The sequence below is a fragment of the Aethina tumida genome, chromosome 1 (genome assembly GCF_024364675.1).
Source record: "Aethina tumida isolate Nest 87 chromosome 1, icAetTumi1.1, whole genome shotgun sequence".
Classification (NCBI taxonomy): Eukaryota; Metazoa; Arthropoda; class Insecta; order Coleoptera; family Nitidulidae; genus Aethina; species Aethina tumida.
The window spans coordinates 61,402,776-61,426,550 of record NC_065435.1 but is presented as its reverse complement, the minus strand read 5'-3'; the positions used below and the strand labels follow the sequence as shown (position 1 = coordinate 61,426,550).

General features: G+C 29.3%; 1 protein-coding gene across 1 annotated transcript in view; it reads left to right on the top strand.

Annotated features, from left to right (window-relative positions):
• Nucleotides 1–806: 806 nt before the first annotated feature.
• Nucleotides 807–23,775, top strand: part of LOC109597356 (uncharacterized) — a 36,374-nt gene continuing 13,405 nt past the window's right edge. The window contains exon 1 of the mRNA XM_020013019.2: nt 807–1,086. Coding sequence (XP_019868578.2) covers nt 807–1,086 — 280 coding nt within the window. The remainder of the gene's footprint in view (nt 1,087–23,775) is intronic.

Sequence of the window (23,775 nt, the reverse complement as noted above, 5' to 3'; positions counted from 1 at the left end):
AAATTAAAAGATAAGCGTAATATTGATGGCAGACGAAAAGTTATTGAAAATTCCACACCTTTGATTAAGTCGTTAAAATTCGTTCATAAAAAAGTACAAGCAATAATTTAAGGGCTTAATTGTACACTACCATTCCTAATTTCATCTACTCGACATACAAACCATCTAATCAGACATGCACATGAACGTACCTCTGCACGAAAATCGGCGAACCTTCCGGAAACTAAGTGCCGGCGCGCGTTATCCTTGCTCCGCTCACGCTAGAAGTCCTGCGTTTTAAGGACACAAACTCGATCGTCCGGCGTGACGGTGACGAACACGACGAGACTTCCACGGTACTGGAGTCCGTTTCGGTGTTTCGAGCGCCGGGCAGAAGGGTCGCGATCAAGGACACGCCTCTTTTCAGGACCACCGGCGTTCGTGTCGTGAAAACAGGTCGGCCCACTTGCTCCGTTTCACCGATCCCATCGCATGGTACGCATCACACCCGATCTGCTTTCCCTGGAAAACTCAAGGGGAAGAGGGACGACCTTCCTTCGTTTTACTTTTTTCCCGTGGGGAAGCGTGACCGGGTGAATCTTAGGCATTTCAGAACTGTGGTCTTTGATTTATTCAGTTTATTTACAGGCGTACGTCCAGTCTAAACAGTTAACTTGCATATAATTTAGAAGAAGCCCCCTTTCTATTGTGGATTAATGAGTTGCCAAGTGGTTTTATTGGAATTCAAACTTTTCAAATGAAATAATTATGTATAACCCTTTAATATCTCACATCCGTCTGGTAGCGTGTTGTCGTTTCAGTAGAAAATGTCCCTTCGAGTGTCCCACTGTGTGGCGTGGCGCGTCGGTTCCCCGGAAGGAAGCGACGTGGAGGAGAGACAGCGTGACGGTGACAGGGGGCTCGTGTGGAAGGCACGCCATTGGCGGGCGCCGGTGTCCACCGAGGCGCTGATTGGCGGCACGTGGCCCCGTGCCGGTCACGCATTGGCTCCGGGTATGCCTCCAAGGGACCCAGAGGCCGCCTGTCTGACACGAATTGAACATGTGCGTCCAAATGTTGTCGCATCGTCAGGATGTTTGCACAAGGGTCGGTGCGGGTTACGGTCTAATATCCTACCGTTTTGGTGTCGTTTCGTTCGTACCTACAGTGGAAAAAATGTTTTCAGTAACGCCATATAATGGGATCAATTATTTTTTAATAAGAATCAACACATACTAATAAATGTTTTTACAACAAAGACAACAAAAATATTAACGTTAACATTTATTGAATACCTATTATGCAGTTACAACATTTCAGCATGTCTAAAAAAATATTTTTTAATAATTTTTTTTAAATACTAACTCCTGGATGATTCCAATAAAAAATATTTTACATGTAAAAATTGTAACATTTGGGAAAAATAAGCTGGTAGTGGTACAGTAATGGTCATTATTACATCAACTTTTTAAAATGTTAAATATTTTACCATAACTCTTTTACTTAATGTAAACTGTTAAAATAATATTCTTTTTTTATACAGAATTATAAAAAACTACTATATTTTATTCTTTCAAACTTCTTGAATGGCTGTGATGAGTTCATTTAATGTCTTGAGATTGGTACGGGCAAAACAAAACATCGATGGTCTCAATCCGTCAATTTTGGTTTTATGTTTGGGATTGTTTTCATGCTGAAACACATTTATTACGAACATCATTTCTTCAATATATGGAAGTAAATTGTTGTTTAATATATCCCTGTACATAAATCTCTCTGAAGGGGTCTACGCCAGAAAAATTGAAAGATCTCCATATGATAATTGAACCGGTACAATTTTTCACTGTGGGTATATTACTTTTTGTGTAGTTCTGTTTGTCCTTGTAGGATGTTTAAATAGAACCATTATTTTATTTTTATAAATCAAATTTATACTTGTTACTAATAACTACTCGTCCCTACTGTATCGTGGTCCAGTGAATGTGTTCGTAAGCACGTCAAAATTGGTCTATCACATTTTTAGTACAAACTAGGGTTTTCCTAGTCTAGAGTGAAATGAACCCCATCCACAAACGCTCTTCTCACAATCTTTGAACTAATTTCAGCATGTCCCATTTCCACCAGGTTGGGTTTAATTTGAGTAGACAATAAGATTGGATTGCTTCTTGACAAACGCACTCTTCTCATCTCTTCTTGATTCTCTCGTTCTTGGTAACGCTGAATTATAACTTTTCGTATAGTTTCGGCCAATGATTAGATAATTATAATAAGTAAGTAAATAATAAAGAGCAGTGAAAATCCATAAAGTAAAAAAAAAAACTATAATTTTATCCAATGAAAAATTAAAAACTATTGAATTTTGAAAGAATAAAATTAGATTGACCACTTGTATTACTATACACAACAATAACATATAAAGCTTATATACATTTTATTTTATATTTTATCATTGACAATGTAACAAAGTGTTACATCTCTTATAATATGCCTATACATGAGACCGTTTATTTTACCAATAATTTTCTGTATTGGTTCTAAACCATGCCAAGAAAAGGAAGCCCAAACCACAACGTTTCCTTCAACATGTTCCAAAATTTTTGTACTGTATCTACAGTGCAAACTTTTATTTGGAGAACGACGAACGTAATGTTTACAATTAGATCCTATTTCATTGAAGTTGGATTCATCACTCCAAAAGTACTCTTCGGCAAAATTCTGAAGGATGATGGTTGTGTATTCTTTTGATACATATTTTTTTTTACTGAAATACATCCTTGCAAGTTTTGTTCATTCTGTCAACGACTCACGGGTCTACTAGACACACTGGTATTGTATGACTCAATTAATTCATTTTTTAACTGCCTAGAAGACAAGCAAGGTTTACTAATGCTTCCAATTTCTCTATCTGTAAAAGGAGTATGTTAATAATAAATGGTGTACAATCATTTTTTGGGAGCATCAGCAATATTTTGATTTTGGTGTTTCATGTTAATTATTATTTCCCACTTCTCTGAAGTGTAATGTTTCTTTCTTCCCACTGAAAGTAAAAAATGTAAAATAATGTAAATCCTATTAAGAATAAATCCTTGCTATTAAGAGTATTGTTATATAGAGCTACGAAACATGATTGTCTCATATCTGAAAAATGAGAAACAGTCAAAGGTCATTCTTATCCTGTTCAGTGTATAAAAAATAATAATTATTTATCAAGATAAATAATAGTGATAGTGTGATGTGCCCTATTTAATAATTTAATAATAATCTGAATACAGGATACCGATAATTTTTTATTTTTTTTTTTTTTCTAGCAACATTCAATAAATTTCACGAAAGTCATCTAGGAATTAAGAATATTACACTACGTAAAGTATTGCATACGTAAAGTTTTTACGGTTAGTCAATAAATAAATAACTTTACAAAATCTTTTTGGAAATCTGGCAAATGTAAGTTTTCGAACATTTTTCAAAAACGGTCTGAGTTCTCAAAATCTGGATTGTCACTAGACACAACAACAACATAATTTTTTAAATTATTTTTTTATTTATTTTACATTTATTCTTATGATAATTATGAAACGTATATTAGTTAAGTGAATAATAAACTTAAATATGTTAATACAATAATAAAATAATAAACGAATCTAGAACGGTTGTCGTTACTTATTACAATAATGTCGATTACCTATTCGGCTGACGCTCTATAATAATGTGGAATTTGCGTTTTACAGCTGCATAATTGGCGACATTTGAATAAATACGTTCAATTTAATGATAATGGAGAATAGTAGCATTTTCGATTCAGCGGTGTCATTTACTAGTTAACCGAAGGCAAAAGGAACACGACGGTGATGGTCACTATCCATATCTTATTGACGTATGCGGGCGCAAAACGAGAACATGAACAAATCAACCAATAAATTGGAATTTGTAAATAATATATTTATCATTTTGAAATATGCCTTTGGTGCCGTTTGAATAAAACCAACACGTTTTGCGTAACACAAAACGTGGTGTAGTACCTACTGCGTTCAACTGTCCACCGAAAATTCGTTATTCGTTAAGCAACATCCTCGTGTATGACAGATTTTGGACATAGATAAAATTTCGTATCGCGTGCGTAAAATCCGTCTAATAGATGGTACCCTCCGCTATTATATTATTTCGAAAAGCGTTTCACCCAGTAAACCGTAATTATAAAAGTGTCCGTAAAAAACAGTCGTAGGGTCATTAGCAGGCCAATTTTTTTTCAGCAGCTGTAAACGAACGGACCTTCGCAGTTTCAGGTGATGAAGGAACGTGGCCATTTCCGTGGTGCATTCCGATTTTACTTTTCGATTGCGTGGGTAGCTCTCCATAATCTGTCGGGATCTGCAAGGCGAAAACGGTGGTGGTCTCGGGAGAAAATAAAAATTTAAATTTTTATCTCGACTCATTAAGGAGCAGTTTGCATTTGCACATTTGCTTTGCCACATGGCCGCAATCAAATCGGTCGGTAATTGAAAAATGCCAGATAAAATAAAGACGTTAAACGCAGATTTGTATAATTCTTCGTATCTTTGTCGCTAAGTAAATTGTTTCGGTTGCCATTCTATTATATTTGGCGTGTAATTCTTATAATCTTCCATAACATTAATTCTCTATTTCGAAGTGTAATTTTAATCTAATTTTTTTATCTTATGGTTAATCTTGAATATTCATTAGTATTATTATTATAGAACAATAATTTTTTGCATAATTTTGTATTGTTTTCTATCTAATATACTTTTACAATTTAACTATTTTTTAAATTACTGTTTATTCTTGTTTACTTTTTGATGATTTTGTTGATTAGTTCATTACCAAATCTAAATTTTGAGTCTTTATCTGTCACATTAAATTTGTAATAATACTTTAGTCTTCTCTATTGTTTCTTCTTAGAGATGTCAACTCATTTTTTTCTTTTCATTGTGATTAATCTCATTTTCTTTCAAACCTAATATATTTTCATGATTTCTGTTTATTTGGGGACTTTTAATTATTTCATTTTTCTTTATGGTTTATATAGCAACAATTAAATGCTCCTGATGTACATAAACTCATTATTTTTTCGATTTCATTGTTAATTTAGAATATTTTTTCTTGTTAAACTAAGTTATTCTTTTTATTTTTACGAATTTTTCTATTTGTTCCAAAGTATTTGATTAATTTTCACAATTTTAGTAAAGTTTCTTATTTGCATTTTACTAATTTAAAACTTTCTTAAATATTTTCTGGTCTGATTTTTTCCACTGAATTTAATAGATAATTTTTTTCTCAACTTCTACCATCCTATTTTTATTACCATGTTAAATGGAATGATATTATACTGTATATAATAAATTTTGTTTGTATCCCTTTGTTTAAGCAACATATAATGAATCCTGAAAAAATAACAGTTATATTGGGTATGACTTTTGAGTAATTACTTTTGTATTTACTTCTGTTTCTCACTTATATTACTGTTTTAACATTTTGTTACTTGTTTTAGTTTTATTCTTTGTTCCTATGTGAGAGGGAATGCTACTACTTTTGTATACGAGAAGACATTTTTATTGTCTCTGTTTGTTGTAAAAAATATATTATAAAATAAAATGGAGAATACTGAGGGTAATGTCAAAGTTGGTTCCACTAAAGTTTTACTTTGTGTTGGGTATGATGAATTTGTGAACTTTTTGAGGAATTGCGTTTCTATGCGTTTCTATTTCCTTTTGTTTTAAATTTTTGTTACTGTTTAAATATTTTGACATTTTTCTTAGTTTTGTTTTTTCAAATGCTTAATTTTTTCTCCTTACTGATCTTGTAGAAATAATTTTATCCCAGTTTTTTACATTCTATTGGGAGAGAGAATTATACTAAATTCTGTATATGAGAGGGCAATTTTTTTGCTTTTGCTTGTTGAAAGAAATATATTGTAACTTGGAAAAATAAAACGAGGGACACTGAGGGTAATGTGAAGGTTAGATCCCCAAAAGTTTTGTTTATTTTGAATATGATGATTAAACTTGTGAACTTTTTGAGTAATACCGTTTCTATTTCCTTCTGATTTTTATTTAAATTAGTGTTTTAGTTTCGATTTTTGAAATGTTTAATTTTTTCTTCTTACTAATCTTGTAGAAACAACTTTATCCCAGTTTTTTACATACTGTTTATTTCTTATTCCTATGTAAAAGAGAATATTACTACATGAGAAGACATTTTTACAGTTTCTGTTTGTTGAGACAAAAATGTTGTAACTTCAAAAAATAAAATGAAGAATACTGAGGATAATCTCAAGGTTGGTTCCAGTAAAGTTTACTTTTGTTTTGGGTATGATGAGTGAATTTGTGAATTTTTTCAGGAATTACGTTTCTATTTCCTTCTCTTTTATATGTTACTATTTTAACATTTTGTAGATTCTCCTAGTTTTATTTTTTGAAAATGTTTTCTTCTTACTTATGTTGTAGAAATAACTTTACCTCAGTTCTTTGCAATCTATATGAGAGAGAATCATATAATATTCTGTATATGAAAATGCATTTTTTGCTTCTGAATAGCACAGGGTAAAGTATAGACAGGTTCCTTATTTTTTGAGTAATTACATTGATATTTCCTTCTGTTTTTCATTTATACCGCAGTTTAAACATTTAGACATTTCTTTTGAAATGATTTTTTTTCTTCTTACTAATCTTGTAGATTCCTATTTATTCTTTATTCCTTCATGTGGGGGAATGATTACTATATTTTGTATACGAGAAGGTATTTTTAGTGTTTCTGTTTGTTGAAAAAAATATATTGAATTTTGAAAAAAAAAAACGAAGAACTCTGAAGGCAATCTGAACTTTTTGAGTAATTGTGTTTGTGTATATTTCTGATTTGTATGCTACTATTTTACCATTTTGTTAAATCTTTCAGTTTTGATTTTTGGTCTGACTTTTTTTAGTTTGACTGAATAACTTATAAATGAAAAAAATAGTATATTCTGCATACAAGAGTGCATTTTTATGGTGTTTGTGGGTCAAAAAAAAATATTGTATTGGAACATAAAAAAATGAAGCGAAGAACAGTGAGAATAATGTGAGGGATGGCTCCAGTAAATTTTCGCTTTGTTTTGGGTATGGTGACTGGAATTGTGAAATATTTTGGTAACACGAAACGGTTTCCTACTCCGATATCGTGCGTCGATCTTCCCCACTTAAGTAATTAATAGCAACTGGTATAATCCACCGAAAATGTTCGTGTTATCACCTGAAGATCTGGTCTCAACTACCTGTTTTTATTGTTGGTTTTATGTACCTTCATAGCTTAGGACGATGCTTTTAATTAGACTCCGAACCAGTCATTATTAATATATTTTATTCGCTATTAAGATTAAGTAAAACGATATATTATATGTATAATTTAATTTTAACTAATGAATGCCCGTGTTTGTAGATAAAAGGTCCAATACGTCACTTACATCATATAGGAATTAATTTATTCAAATCCACAATTTACATAATAGATTAAATTATATAATAATTAAATAAGTGACCTGATTTATCGCCGTCAGATCGCAAGCTAAACACATAATCCCGTGCGGCAATTCGACTAAGCCAATTTACATATTATGTTCGCTTGAAATTCTATTCGAATTTATGCGAAACGTCTTAATTTATTTAATTTGTCGAGTTCACAATGACCACGGAATACACCTGTTGGTTTGTCGGACTTCACTCTTGGTCCTTGTAAATTGAAATCGCGCATAAACAACACCCGATAATTGAATTCCTTGTTCCTTGTGGATGATGAATGAGACGAACACGTAAGGTTAATGTACAGCCTATAAATAATTCGAAGAGGAAACGAAATGCATTAACGAAAAGTCGCCGCCATAAATAATCGAAGCAAACAAAATTTATTTGCTGCTTGCACTGATAATGTGTTCTTGTCCTCAGGAAAATACTCGTCCTGCGTAATTAATTACAGTGCGTGAGTCTAAATAATAAATAAGGCCTGTGTGTTGAGATGGTCAATTGCTGATAGTTCGGCAATAATTAAATAGGGAAATAACACAGTTAAGTTTTGGGTTACAGTTTAATAGAATCGATAAATTATCACTTTTTTATTTGGTTACGTGATAGTTTACGTAAATATTAAAAAAAATCTTATTAGCAATAGATATAATTAGGAATTTTTGAAAAATTTATCGCATTCAATATTTTGTTTTCTAGGTAGTTGTTTTTTTATTCCAACTACTTTTAGTTTAACTTTGCCTAGTTTTTTTAGAACCTATTGATTCTCATGAGGGGGAAGATACTGATATATTGAAACAAGAAACAATAAAACGAAGCACACTAAGGGTAATGTAAAGGTTGGTTCCGGTATATTTTTGCTTTGTTTTGGGTATGATGAGAGAAATTGTGAACTTTTTAAATAATTAAGCTTATATTTTCTTTTCGTTTTCATTCATTCTCTTTTAGTTTTTTTTTTTCTGAAATAGTTAATTTTTTTCTTCTTAATCATCTTGTAGAAACATTTTATTCCCAGTTTTTTACACCCTATTTATTTTTTATTTCTATTTACGGAGGTTACTATATTTCATATACGGGGATGTACTTTTCCTGTTTCTACCTATTATAAAAAATATATTGAAACTTAGTAACACGAAGGACCACTGAGTGTAATGGGAAGGTTGGTTCCAGTAAATTTTTGAGAATATACATTTAGATTTCCTTCTGTTTATTTTACTGTTTTAATATTTTGCCACTTCTCTTAGTTTTTGTTTCTTGAAATGCTAAACTTTTTCTTTTCATTGATTTTGTAGAAACAATTTTACCCAATTTGTTTCATCCTATTTATTCTTTGTGAGGGGGTATGATACTACACTTTGATTGCTTTTACTTGTTGAAAAAACATATTGAAACTTGAAAAAGTAAAACAAAGGACACTGAGGGTAATCTGAAGGTTGGTTTCAGTAAATTTTTGCTTCCTTTTGGGTATGATGAGTGAAATTGTGAACTTTTTGAGAAATTACGTTTAAGCTTGCTGATTTAACATTTTGTCACTTCTATTTATTTCTTGAAATGCAAAATTTTTTCTTCTCATTGATTTTGCAGAAACAATTTTACTCATTTTTTCATCCTATTTATTCTTTATGAGGGAGAATGATACTGCTATTTTCTGTATACGAGTAAGTATTTTTATTTCTGTTTCAGTTTGTTGAAAATAATGTATTGAAAAAATAAAATTAAGAACTGTAATGTAATAGTTGGTTTCAATAAATTTTTACACTGTTCAGAGTGTGGTGACTGGAATTAGACTTTTATTAGTTATGTTTTTTGATCTGATTATTTTTTTTTCCGACTGATTTATAGAATTGTTTAGCAATAATTAAATAGGGAAATAACACAGTCATGTTTTGGCTAGGTAATAGTTTACATCAATATTTGAAAAAGATTCTTATTAACAATAGTTGTAATTGGAAATTTATCACACTCAACATTAGTCGACGTCATTTGATTTGATTTGATTTTTACTATTATCACTTTTTTATTCACAAGCCTTAGATTTTATTTTAAATTTTAAGATATCCTTCTGAATACATTCATTAACATTATTTTTTTTAGTCGACTAGAAAAAAATTATAATTTTCAAAAACACATAATTTATTTATTCAAATAGTTGTAACTCTTTCAAAAATTGACTAAATAAGATATTTTTTTTAATTGTTCATTTTTGAAAAAATTATATCAATTTTTTACATTCTATAATAAATCTATGGTATTTTAAGAATTTTATCGAACTTTTTTTAATTTTTAATTCTATTTTTTGTATATACATCTTTCATTCACCATTTAATGCAAGTTTCATCATTTTATTTTTCCCAACACATACGATTTTATCCAATTTTTCTTTAAACTTTATTTTTATAACAGTTTTTACAGGAATTTTTTTTTAGTCATTTGACTAAGCTGATATGAAAAACATGTATTCTATATTTCAGTTTTTCAAATTATGATTATACTTAAGTTAGCATCCAAAGTGAAAGATAAAACTTAACAAAATTGTCGAATGATCTTTCGTTAAGAATATACTAAATTTTGGGCACCAAAATCGTTTCCTTTTGAATCGTTTCGTAATGAAAACTTGCGTAATTAATCACTTTTCTAATAATGTGAATTTTAACAAAGGGTTGCTCTAAAACAATAATATTTTAAAGTTAAACTAAGCTTTTAATGATAGTGTACATTTTACTGAATTTTTGTTTATACAGAAACACATATTAATTTTACTATTAAACATGTATAAAATTTTTATAGAGCTTTTACAATTTGATTCAAGTAAAAAATTTTAATTATAAAAAAATATGAATTAAACATAAAAATGAAATGAGTGTTCCAATAACAACTTAATTATTAAAAACAAGACTTAAAATTAGTATTTTTATAACTATAGTTATAATGTTTCTATTAATTATTGAGTAAGTAACAATCATTATTATTAAATAGATATTTACATAAACTAAAATTTACTCAACACAAAACATAATTTCATGTTGATTTATATCTACGCATGATTGTATCTCGTGCCATTTAAATGGGTATATAATTGAACATCAAAATTCAATTTTCCCAATATAAAAAAACAGAACTGAACGATGAGCGCGAACAAAACCTGATGTTCACAAACTAGGTGTTCAGGATGGAATATGGGTGACCAGTGATGTATGACAGCGTTAACAGTTCCGAGGTTTCGCTACAACGGTCCTATGTAAACGACCCCGGACCGGGGAACATGGTCTACACGGGCTTAAACGACCTGGTTCTGTTATTATCGGATAATGTACGCGACAAGCGGTGGACTCAGCATCCTACTTGTTGTACTGCAACAGAGGGATATGTCTTCATTGATGATCCCCTCGGGCAACATCAGTTTTATTTTCGTACGTAACCGGGTTCGGCGACAAGTGCAATAAAATTATGAAACGCGACTAGTATTATTGAAATAGATAGACGTTTTGAATTATAGACAAGTTTTGTATAATATAAAGTTCGCCATTAGTTTGCAAATTAGAAAATTGACGTGTGATATTTAATATTGCCCACTGCTTGCGTAAAGTTGGACGATAAACCTGAAAAAAAAAAAAATTAAAAAAGTAGAATAAGTTTCGATATTTCATATTCACGTTCCGAAAATATAACTGGTTTTATTCAGTTACAATTATGTACTACATGAATGACAACATTAAAGTTAGAATAATAATAATAATTACTTTTTTGCTTTTTCATAGTATTTCGAAGTTAGATTATCAATTTAGAACTTTTTTATACATCCAGTGTGAAGCATTAGAAAGCGAGACACCCCCATAAAATTTGTATTTCTTGTCTGACAAACTTTTTTTCAATTGTAAACAAAATATTATGTCTTTTAGCTCAGGTAATCTTTTAGTAATGAAATTTGAAGAAACCAACAAAATTTTTTATAAATAATGTTTAAATTACGGCACTGGCACCCCCTGAAATTGGTACAGAAAAAATTTCATAAAAAATTATGCGTATTCATAATTGTGTGGAAAAATTAAAAGTTATATTCTTTTTATTATTTTATTTTTTAATCAAGTAATCTATAGTAATCTAAACTATCAAAAAAAGACAAATTATTATTATAATCTATATATGCTCTTCAATTTTCATATTTAAAAAATTACCCAATAAGTTTTGGATAAAAAACGTGAGTGACATTTTGTTTATAAGTACAAATTTTCATGTTTTTATGATTGCAAAAAATTGTTAACATCGGACAAAAAATACAGATTTTATAAGGGTGTCCCGTTTTCAAATGGACTACACTGTATGTCGACATTTTTTTCGTTGTTTTGTTCAGGATCCTTTTTTCCACTTTCAAGCTCATTCCATTACATATAAAATAAACGAATGCTTATTAAATTCGTTTTCCAGGAAAGAATGTAACACGTTTAAATGTCAGTACTAAAATACAGAAATTCACATTTTATTACCATTTTGTTTTTATTGGATTATTTTTATATTAATTTATAGTAATTATATATTAGGTATTGGCAAAAGTTTATTTACATTTAACTTTAAAACAACATAATTTTCTTAACAAAAACTTTTGTCAACGTTCTACCCTGAACTACCAATTCTGGTAGAACTGAAGAAAAAAGCAAACTTTGTTTTGTAATGTTCTTCGGAATTACGTTAAAAATTGGACAGTGACAAAAATTAATAATCAATCGCAGGAAGAAATATTTAGACTATTTGGTAAAGTAAGTAGAACATTTAACATTTAGAAGCTGCCTTTGAGTCTCTTTTGCGACGTGTAGCCTTGCGGCGTCATGAAGAAGTGAACGTCCCTTTTATTGATTAAAAAGCTCGTTTTTCAGGAACTTGCGTGTAATATATAGTTGCATCAATCGTAGTCTACCATACAGTCATCAAAATCTAAGTCTTGTTCCACCATGATTAATATCGAAGGAGAGAATTGGTAATTATCAAACGCCTAATTTTGTCCTCATTTAACTTAAGTGGAATCCAGTTGTCCAGGTATTTTTCATTTTTTGAAGCCCCTTTCTACTGATTAGTTATTCGCACTTTGCAATTTTGCATGAAATATTGATACAAATTTCAAAACATTCTTGACTTTGTTCTATCTACAATGGAAAAAAGTAAATAGGCTAGTTAGAAAGTGCTGAAACTTTCATGTTATGTATACAGTTTTATACAAAATTATTAAAATCAATATAAAAGTTTATTCAAATTAAACTTATATATACTTTATATACTTATACATAACTAAAACATATGACTTAAGTGATATGCATCACCATTTTCACTTGATTTTCTCAATTATTATCTAGTAACGGCGTTTCTTATTTAATTGTAATCCATTTAATGTTTAAATATTACCTAAACTACATATTGCATACAATTTAGTAATGGTTGATGTTTGCATAGTTTTTAAATAAATAACCAATCACATAAAAGGCTAATAAACTGGGTATCCTGTTCCCATTACACGACACGATGCAATCCAATATACCTTTCTAATGCCACACATAGAAACACCCCAATTGTTACATCCAACCACATTTAATAAATCATTTCATTCTCCAGATACATTTCACCGCATCATGGATATAAAAGATCAACATCTGTTGATATTGTGATGGCAGTCATTGAGGAACAATGGCCAAATACACATGTCGGTGTCACGGGTAGTGATTTCAAATTACCAAATATTTAGGGTGTCTTACACTTGTGGGGAGAGTTTTATTTGCTGCTGTTTACACTATCATAAATTACGTTTAATTAAGTGGTAATCTAGATCAAGGACGAAAAAACAAAAATGAGGAGAAATGTATAAAATTGTGACAATCGGTAAACGCAAGGGGGCAGCGCAATAATGGTTAATTATGTAGATACGTTATGCAGACTTATTTTACATTATTCGCAGTTAAATTACTTTGTTCGTGAAACAATTGTTTCCTAACAATGAACGTACCGTAGAGGCCGATAATAAAAAACGGAAAAATATTCCATATTCATTAATTAATATTTTTCATGGTTTATACCTAATAACAATTCGACTTTCTCTTGTTAAATCATTACTTAATTACTACTTATTGAACAACTAATTTTGACAAAGTCAAATTTCACCTGTGAATAGAAATATGAAAGTTAACTCCGAATAAACCGTGTTACATTTATAATGCTCAAAATTAATTTAATTATTATTTAACAAATTGTGTTTCTAAATTTGATCCGTTGGTGTCGCAACTGGCGACTCCGAAGATTATTCTTTAACATCCGGGACTTGCTAATTGTATAATTCATTGGTGCACTAACTTGTCGTCCATTCAGTACATAAATTATAATCGATCTGTTGTGATGCAGCATATCACCCCATCTTACACAAACCAAATGCCATCCTGCTACCATAGTGGCATTGCGGGAAGTAATGATGCGAACTATTTATGACAGTCGAAATGATTTATGGCATAATGGGGATGTGAAGTGCCAGTAAACGTGTCCAAGTTTAAACTAAACCACTTTCACTCTCACTTGTTATAGGTAGATGCCACAGCGTCCGATGATGGTCTGACGAATATTAACCGTAACAGGTTAATGATGTGAGCATTCAATTTGTCCGTTTTAATATTTCACTTATGTGTTTCGCACGTATTATTATTTATGGACCATCGCTTCTAATTGGATCCGTGCTTTCACGGCAAAGGTTTTCTGGGTTGCGCAAGACGGCAACCGAGAGCTTTGGTTGATTGATGCAATTTTTAATATCCGTGTGAATAAATTAGGCTAGGAAAGTACGAAAATATATCAAATAGACAATATTATGTAAGTAGGTCGCAGTAGGTGTTATAGTTGAATCTATTGTAATGCGATATTCAAATCTAATGTTACGTGTTGATTTTCGACCATTAAACTCAGATGGCGCAAATTAAAATACTTGAACTTGGTATTTAGGTAATTGGAAGCAACATCTGGAAGGTACAGTACACCGACTCCCAATCAGTTACTTTATTCACAGACTAAATACAGTTAGTTTATGGTTTAACTGCTTCGAAGATGTCAAACAGAATCCATCCTTTAAATAATATTGATCTGTTTGAGAGAAACTACTAAAATTATCTCAGGCTTTTAAATACAAAGTGTGGTCCACTGAAACAAATTTTAGAGAAATCGTGAGAAAGCGATGGAAGAGTTCCTCTAAAATATTAAAAGTAATGGAAAATTAAATTTAACCAAAATAATAGTGTACATAATAACTTTTTGCTTGCCAACAGGACATATAAATATAAAATTTTATCAAATATTTATGTTCTTAGTTAAAATCCGATTTTTCTGGCAAATGTGTCACTTGTAATATCATTTCCACTGACGTTGAGTGTTTTGGAATTTTAGATAACTAAACATATTTGTGTATACTTTAATTTATATTTAAAACATTTTTTTCATTTATGAGTTACCCACTAAGACGTGTCTGAAGTGATAAATTATTGTCTATAGTAATATATTCTTTTTGAGAGTTTTTTCAAAATTTGGGATATTTTATTAATATTCATAAAAAATTAGCAATAACTCAAATATTTTGATTTGATTTCTATCAGTGCTTGACATCTTTTAGGTATCTACCAGTCTCCGAAGAAGTTCTTGTTTGCTCTTGATGTTTTTTGTTCAGATGAGGCCGTCTCAATACTTCCCAAACTCAACAGGATTTAGATCGGGAGACTGGATCGACTAGACTTAATTAATTTAATTTTAGACGTGTGTGACGTTGTCTTGTTGAAAGTGATATCTCGGCAAATGGAGACATGTTTTCCAGTATGTTCCTGTATTGAAAACGTTTCATTTTACCGTCCACTCGAGTCAAGGAACCAACTTTGGATCGAAAAATGCACCTCCAAACCATAATGCTTTCACCACCATGTTTAATCTTAAGAATTTAGTATTTAAAATGATATCGTTGCACCAAAAGCTGTCTCACAAATGTACCGTCCGACCAAAACATATTCAATTTACTTTCGTCACTTCAAACTTCCATACTTTTCTCCACCACTTTATGTGCAATTCTATATGGCTATTTCTCAAATTTTTCCCCAAAACATAATGGAACTTTCTTGAAATGAGGAAAACTCTTAAACTCTACAACAAATTCGAGGATCACCTCGTCTGGACCAGACACGAACTCGACGATCATCACTGAACCCCCCATTATACTTTCATTTGTAAAAAGTACAGACTCCCATTCTTCCGTTCAGTGAACATGAGACCTTGAACATTCCAATCGCTGCTACTTATGGTCGTGGTTAAATGCAAATGTCGCAATGGTCTTGGTGAACGAAAATCTACATTTATCAAGCGTCTCCGTTATATAATTGGAGCAATAGGAGCTCCTGAAGCGTTTTTTAATTGACCAGCCAATTGCGAGGAGGACGCTACCTTTATTGGCTCTCAATCGCAAATGTTGGTCTTAATTTTCATTAGTTTTCCTTGATCTATCATTCCTTGGTCTCTCTGAAGAAGAGCCAATTAGATAAAGTTGAGTATAAAGTGAGAAATAATACTTTTTACAACATTCAGGTTGAAGGCATAATTATCGGAACAAATTACGACAAATACAAAGATTACTGTAATCAATTAAAAACTAAATACACATTGTACTTATTACCATTACCATTTTGGAAACAGCAGAGTTACAGAATGGAAGCTAGCTTTTTAACTACTGTTAAATTGGCAATGATGATTAGGAAAAAATATCAAATCATAAAACTGATGTGATTAAATAAATAAAATAAATTATAATTTAAAGTTTAATTTCATATTAAAAAGATTATGTTTTAAATTTGTTCATCATCAATTAATTAATTTGTTAAACTGTTGCAGATATTGTTTGAAAAATATCTAAGTATGCAATAAGACTATAAAACAATGGGATTTCGTAGAGATTGTCTTATTAATTTGCATCAATTAAAACGTTGGATTATTTAAAATAAATACACACGATTAATTTATGTGGATTTACTCGTATGTGGAAAATTGAGTCGCTGATGCGGATAATACGGACCTGCATTATTTGTGAAAATCAATGACGGAAACGAGAGCAACAAAGATGGACGAGTTTGAAAATAAGAGCATGTCACATTTTTTAACACTGTGCAACTTTGCACAACGGACTTCGTGTAGCGATACATTCGCAACGAGAAACATAAACAATGAGCGGAGACCATTACAGCATTATTTCAGCATTTCTATTGCATTATATCAATTATTCTAGCTAGAGCTAGCCATTCATTTCTGCCGGATAATTGTAGATTGTAGATGGATTGGGAAATTTTGGCCATATCTATTTAGCTTAATGGTTTTATACTTGCGTTCCCGCACGAACACAAATCAATTCTTCATCAATTATTAATAAATATTTCTCTAGTCTCAATTATTTAAAAAATAAACTGAACAAACTAAACAGCTCTAATAACAGTGATAAATTTTATAATAAATACGTAATAAAACGTTGAGACATTTTAGTTTTCTTCATTGATCAATGGTGTAAATTCACGGTACGAACTAATTGAGTGATTCCAATTACCTTCAACAAGTTAAAATTACAAGGATTTTTGGGTTAAGGTTTCTTATTTCGTTACAGTTTCTAATAGACGTGTTTTGAAACAGTACATATTATTTAAAACATGAATTGGTACCATCAGTTATTTCTTGATTTCGGATTTGGAGCAGAACATTTCATTACAATCCAGCATTACTCAAGGTTCTCTTACTATAAAATTTCTTTTCTTTGAATATAGTAAATTGATTAGACTTTTAAATTGGGTCATACCTGCATGATCCAATTAATCAGCAGCTATACAACCTTTTTCTTTAAACTTTATTAACCTGTACTGAAATACCGAATTCAATTTACGTTGAGGGCATACAGATGAATTACAGGATGTTACATCTGTACCACCTACATAAATAAATTAAATGGAATATTTATTGGTTTTCACTTTCACCGTTCTGCTACATTTCAACTGCTATCGTTTTATATGTGTCTGGAAAGCGATGGGAACATGCATGTAACTTATTGGTAATTTTGATGTATTTATTTTGGAATTGCGCTGACGTAAAAATAGGTCAAGAATGGATCGTAATAAATATTAATTACACCTGATGGCTTAAGGCTTAGTTTTTGTCGGTAAATAACCAGATCCTTCAGTTTATTTCTTTTTGTTACTTCTTATGCGTCTTAGTCTGCTGTTGTCGTCTGTCTGTATAGGCTAATCTCAGAAACTACCAAAGAATTTTTGTTAAAGTCTCACTAATAGATTGATAGGCTTATTCGTGTGAAGTTTTGTGTTAACTAATTTTATGCTCATAACGTTTGTCTATCGAGTTGAATTGCAATTGTAGGAGTATGCAGTTTATCTCTGAATAAATTTATTTATTTATTCAAAGATGTAAATGTTATTACTAATAATTGTACATGTATGTTTATAATAAATAATATAAACATACATATATTTGTATAAATTTATATAAATAAAATACATAAAAAAACTAATTTAAAAAAAAATTGAGTCAATATTTAAATAAAAAAATATCGCTGTAAAAACAATTCTTGATAAAGTCTACACTAAATTTTATTATTAATATTAAAAATATATAAATTTATACATCAAATTTTTAATACTGATTTAAAAATTAATTTTGAAAAAATATGTAGTAAATTTTATTGCAAATATTAAATACAGATATAAATTTATACAATAAAATTTCAGTGCCGTTTCTGAAAATTATTTGAAGTATATTTAATCATTATTTATAATAATAAATAAATTTATACATCAAATTTTCAATATCGTTTTAAAAAACTAATTTTGAGCAACATTTAGTAAATTTTATTATAAATATTAAAAATGTATAAATTTATACATCAAATTTTCAATATCGCTTTAAAATACTAATTTTGTACTACATTTAGTAAATTTTATTATTCATTTTAATAATGTATAAATTTATACATCGAATTTTCAATATTGCTTAAAATACTAAATCTGAAAAAAAACATGTAGTAAGTTTTATTAATAAAATTAATAATGTAAAATTTATTTATTTATTTGTCAAATTAACAATGCTGCTTTAGAAACCTAAAGTAAATTTTATTATTAATATTAATAATATATAAATTTATACATTAAAATTTTAATACCGCTTTAAAAAAATAATTTTGATCTACATTTAGTAAATTTTATTATAAATATTAATATTGTATAAATTTATAAATCAAAATTTCACTATTGTTTTAGAAAATTATTTTTGAACAAACCAATAAATTTTATTATTAATTTTAATAATGTATAAATTTATACATCGAACTGCCAATATTGTTTAAAAAACTAAATCCGAAAAATACTGGAGTAAATTTTATTAATAATGTTAATCATTTATAAATTTATATAACAAATTTACAATGTCTCTTTAGAAAATTAATTTTGAAAAACATGCAATATTTTTTTTATTAAGATTAATAAAGTATAAATTTATAAACTTATTTTTCAAAAAGCATTAAGTAAATTTTATTATTAATATTAATAATGTTATATCTCAAATTTACAATACTGCTTTAGAAAATTTATTTTTAATAAATCTGAAGTAAATTTTATTATTAATATTACTAACGTATAAATTTATACACCAAATTTTTAATTATTATATATTATTATTTATTATATTTTATTTAATAATATTTTTAACACCATTTTTGAATTATATTATTAATATTAATAATACATAAATTATTACATCAAAATTTTATAGCAATCATTAATAATGTATAAACTTATTCATTAAAATTTCAATACCGTTTATGCAAATTATTTTTTGAAAAACATGAAGTAATTTTTTATTTTAATAATGTATAAATTTATTCGTCAAATTTACAATATTGGTTTACAAAAGGCTATGAGACGATAAACATACCGAATCGGCCCCAGAAAGAGATCGGGCTCATAATTTCAGGGAATCTTAGTACTAATACGATACTTCGATAGTGCAAGTTTCAGGTCTTTATCTATAACCGCTTCTGAGTATATCGATAATACTGAAAATTCGGAAAAATTAATTTTCTCAGCGCTGTGTGAATCAATTGATCTAGATGCCGGATATGTTTTGGGGGACGATGGTAGCTTTTGGGAAAAAAAATGAGAGCAATATCGGTTCACAAGGACCTTAAAAAAAATAAGTTTATTTTCTTAATTTCAATTTTTAACCATCTTACGATTGCGACACAATTATGAAACTATTTTTTTTTTGAATTCCTCGTCCAATTTCCGATGAATATATGAGATTTTGGAATTTTTAAAAACGGTACGCCGTATTGAAAAAAAAATAAAATCAATTTTTTTCCTCAAAAATCGGGTTTTTTAATAATTTTACTCTTGAACTGATATGATACGGAACTTGATTACTGAGCTAGTGAAAACAACAGAAAAAATTAGATGCACTCATATCAAAATATTTTTTTTGTATTTAATATTTTTATCATCGATATTCTTTTTTTAATAAAGCAATGCATACGGGCATCTTGAGGAACAACTACTAGATTTGGATTAGAAACAGAACATACACAACAATATCTGAGTTGCAACAGTTCTCTTAATTTGAACATTCTTCTGTATCATCATCACATACATACAACATCTAAATTGAATGATGAATCATCAGTGCTTGACTCATCTTCCACCGATGTTTCCTGATCCTCATCTTCAAGTTTCGTTTTCTTATATTTTTTAACACGACAATTAGAACGTCACCGACTGCAATTGGACAGTCAAAAGCAGTCAAAATTTTGAACAAATGCAACACTTGGAATTATTAGTTTTAGATGTTGACATATTTTCACTTAAATAATAATATAGTCAAATAAAAATAATTATTAAATATAGATAAAAATACAGCCAATGCTTCTTTGGAATGTTAACAGTCAATAATTTTAAGGATATATACAGATAAAGAAAAAAAACAGTATTACCTGTTTTGAATTACAGTTCCATCTTATGGTCGTTAAATTAATTAAATATCGATACAATAGTAATGTATACTGATTTTATTATTTCAGTGATTAGTAAAGTTTTTAATAGTAATTAAGTAGATTAAATAAAAAAAAATGATATGAGTGTATCTAATTTTTTCTGTTGTGTTCACAGCTCAGTAATCAAATAAGTTCCATATCATATTAGTTCAAGAGTAAAATTATTAAAATTATTTTAAATGGATTTTATTTTTTTTCAGTATGGCGTACCGTTTTAAAAATTCCAAAATCTCATATATTCATCGGAAATTGGACGAGGAATTCAAAAAAATAGTTTCATAATTGTGTCGCAATCGTAAGATGGTTAAAAATTGAAATTAAGAAAATAAACTTATTTTTTTTAAGGTCCTTGTGAACCGATATTGCTCTCATTTTTTTTCCGAAAAGCTACCATCGTCCCCCAAAACATATCCGGCATCTAGATCAATCGATTCACACAGCGCTGAGAAAATTAATTTTTTCGAATTTTCAGTATTATCGATTTACTCAGAAGCGGTTATAGATAAAGACCTGAAACTCGCACTATCGAAGTATCTTATTAGTACTAAGATTCCCTGAAATTATGAGCCCGATCTCTTTCTGGGGCCGATTCGGTATATTTATCGTCTCATGGCCTTTTATTTTGAAAAATCTGTATAAATTTATAAATGAAATTTTCAATATTGCTTTAAAAAATATTATTTTGAAATACCTATATAAATTTATAAATTAATTTTTCAAAAAGCATGAAGTAAATTGTATTATTAATATTAATAATTTTATATATCAAAATTACAATACTGTTTCAGATAATTTATTTTGAAAAAACCTGATGTAAATATTATTAATATTGCTTTAGAAAATTAACACAAAGTAAATTTTATTATTAATCTCGATAATCAAACTAAATGATTAGTCTCATTGCAATTTATTAACGTTCCTAAATTTATTATTATACGTATTTTTTTCATTAAAAACCATTTACAAGTAAAAAGTTATTTATTGAATTATGAGTTATGAATCATGAGTAATTTTAGAAGTTAATATTGTACTCAAAAGTATTTAAAAAATAAAAACATTAAAAGGAATGTTTAACTTGACTTAAATCGTAACAGTAGACAATTATTCAAATTGTTAATAAATTGCATAAATAATTTTTCAAATATATTTTTTTAAAATTTTCTTAGCACACATTAATATCTGTATTTTGATACTCTACGTTAAGGAATTATTATACATAGAAAGTATAACAAATATTTATAATATCTTATTATAACATTAACCGTATCAAATTTGCATCGTTCACTTTGGCCATTGTCTACTTACAAGAATAAGGAACTAGCACAACGCGTTTATTTCCTCGTTTATCGAAGAAAACAACCGCTTCTTGCTTCTTTAAATGTCAATCCGCACAATTACCTATTTTGAGCCGTCGAACTCGAAAAAATCGCACTGTGCTCGTCGAAGTCTAATCGATAACGGGTAATTACTATTAGAAAGCGTCCGATTTAGTAGGAAACACATTTTTCGATTTCGTTTCTGCGTTTCGACGGCCGTGCGGCGGCAACAGCATGGCAGCGGAAGTACCGCGGTACCGTCGAGAAGAATTACACTCAACTTACGCAATACGGTCGCACTTATTCCATTCGGCTCCAGACATTTCTATGACGGATGGGCACCGTAATAATATGTTTTCCTTCGGTTTTTTTATATTTATTAACGTCGCGGTGCTTTGTGTGTATGTGCAACAATAGAAAATAAGCGAGGAATGGCCGATGAAATTGCCTTAATGTTTATTTTAAAACCACTGGCTATTTTTCATGCTTTCTTGCGCGGATTTCTAGCACTCAGTAACTGTTGAAACTTTGTTTAAATAATCTTAATGCAAAGCCGTGCTTATTTTTAAAGGTAACGCAAAGATATCGCTTGTATTGAATATATTTATTGACAATGTTAAAATTCTGCATAATATAAACATTACATAACACAACTGTATAAAATTACATTTATTCATGCTGATATGCATATTTAATGTTTTAAAAGTTTAAAATAGAAAAAAACTATATTTACAAGTCTAAATCAGTTTAATATAAATTCTTGTGATAAATGTAACCATGACCACGATTACTGTAACATAAATATAAGTTGTTAATTTTGATATTGATTTTGTTTCGCTTTTCTCTTGATATTTATTAATTTTTAATGTATTGTCTCTTCCTATTCAACCAGAAGTGATATATTTTTTTTTCTTCTTATGAAACTTTATTAATAAATACAGTCAAAGTGTCAACGGAACACCTAAATATTTTTAAATTATAGCAATAAAATCAAAAAAAAAAAAACAATGTGAAAATATAATCAACTAATAAAAACAATGAAACTAATGAAATAAAAAATATATTGGAAATAATGTTACAACCTGAAGAAAAATTAAAATTTTAACATTCATCAATTATCCAAATATTTATTATTATGTTATATTTATTTAATTTTTTGTTAAAAAGTAAAATCCGGACGGAGCTATTCAGTTGTTTATGATCGGTTTGACTTACTCAGTATCAGTCTATTGAGTAAGTTTTGTCCAGATTTCGCTACACCTCCTGTCCCGCTAAAATTAGCTGTTGCAGGTCTCAATAATGGTTTTGGCGATTAAAAAGTCTTCTTTTCATACTTTTTCTATTGAATTAAAGTCTGGGGAGTTTGGTGGCCAAGGTAAAACGCTTATGTTATTTTCTTCGAATGCTGTTTGAACGATCCTCGCAGTATGTATGTGCGGCCTAGTGTTATCCTGCTGGAAAATGGAATTTGGGTAAGGTAACACAATGGTTAAAACTATGTTGTCGCGATATTGAATCGTATTCAAAATGGTTTCCATTAAAAAGGGCTCGGTTTGTTCGCCAGTTTTAATTATCCAATTGTTCACTTAGATGATGACTTTCTATAATAATAAAAATTTGATGAATAATGGGTCAATAACACAAAATATATTAAATTGCACCGTTTAATGAATACCTATTATTTTTTGCATTAAAAAATATCTTCTTTTATATTTAATTATGTTATTTTATAACTTATAAATTAAATTATTTTTAATTTAATTTAATTCGATATTTCTGGGTGTTCCCTAGACACTTTGACATATTATTACATTTTTAAATTCTACGTAACATTCTGGATTGACAGGATTTAGAATCGTATTCCTATTTTCATTTGTTTCTT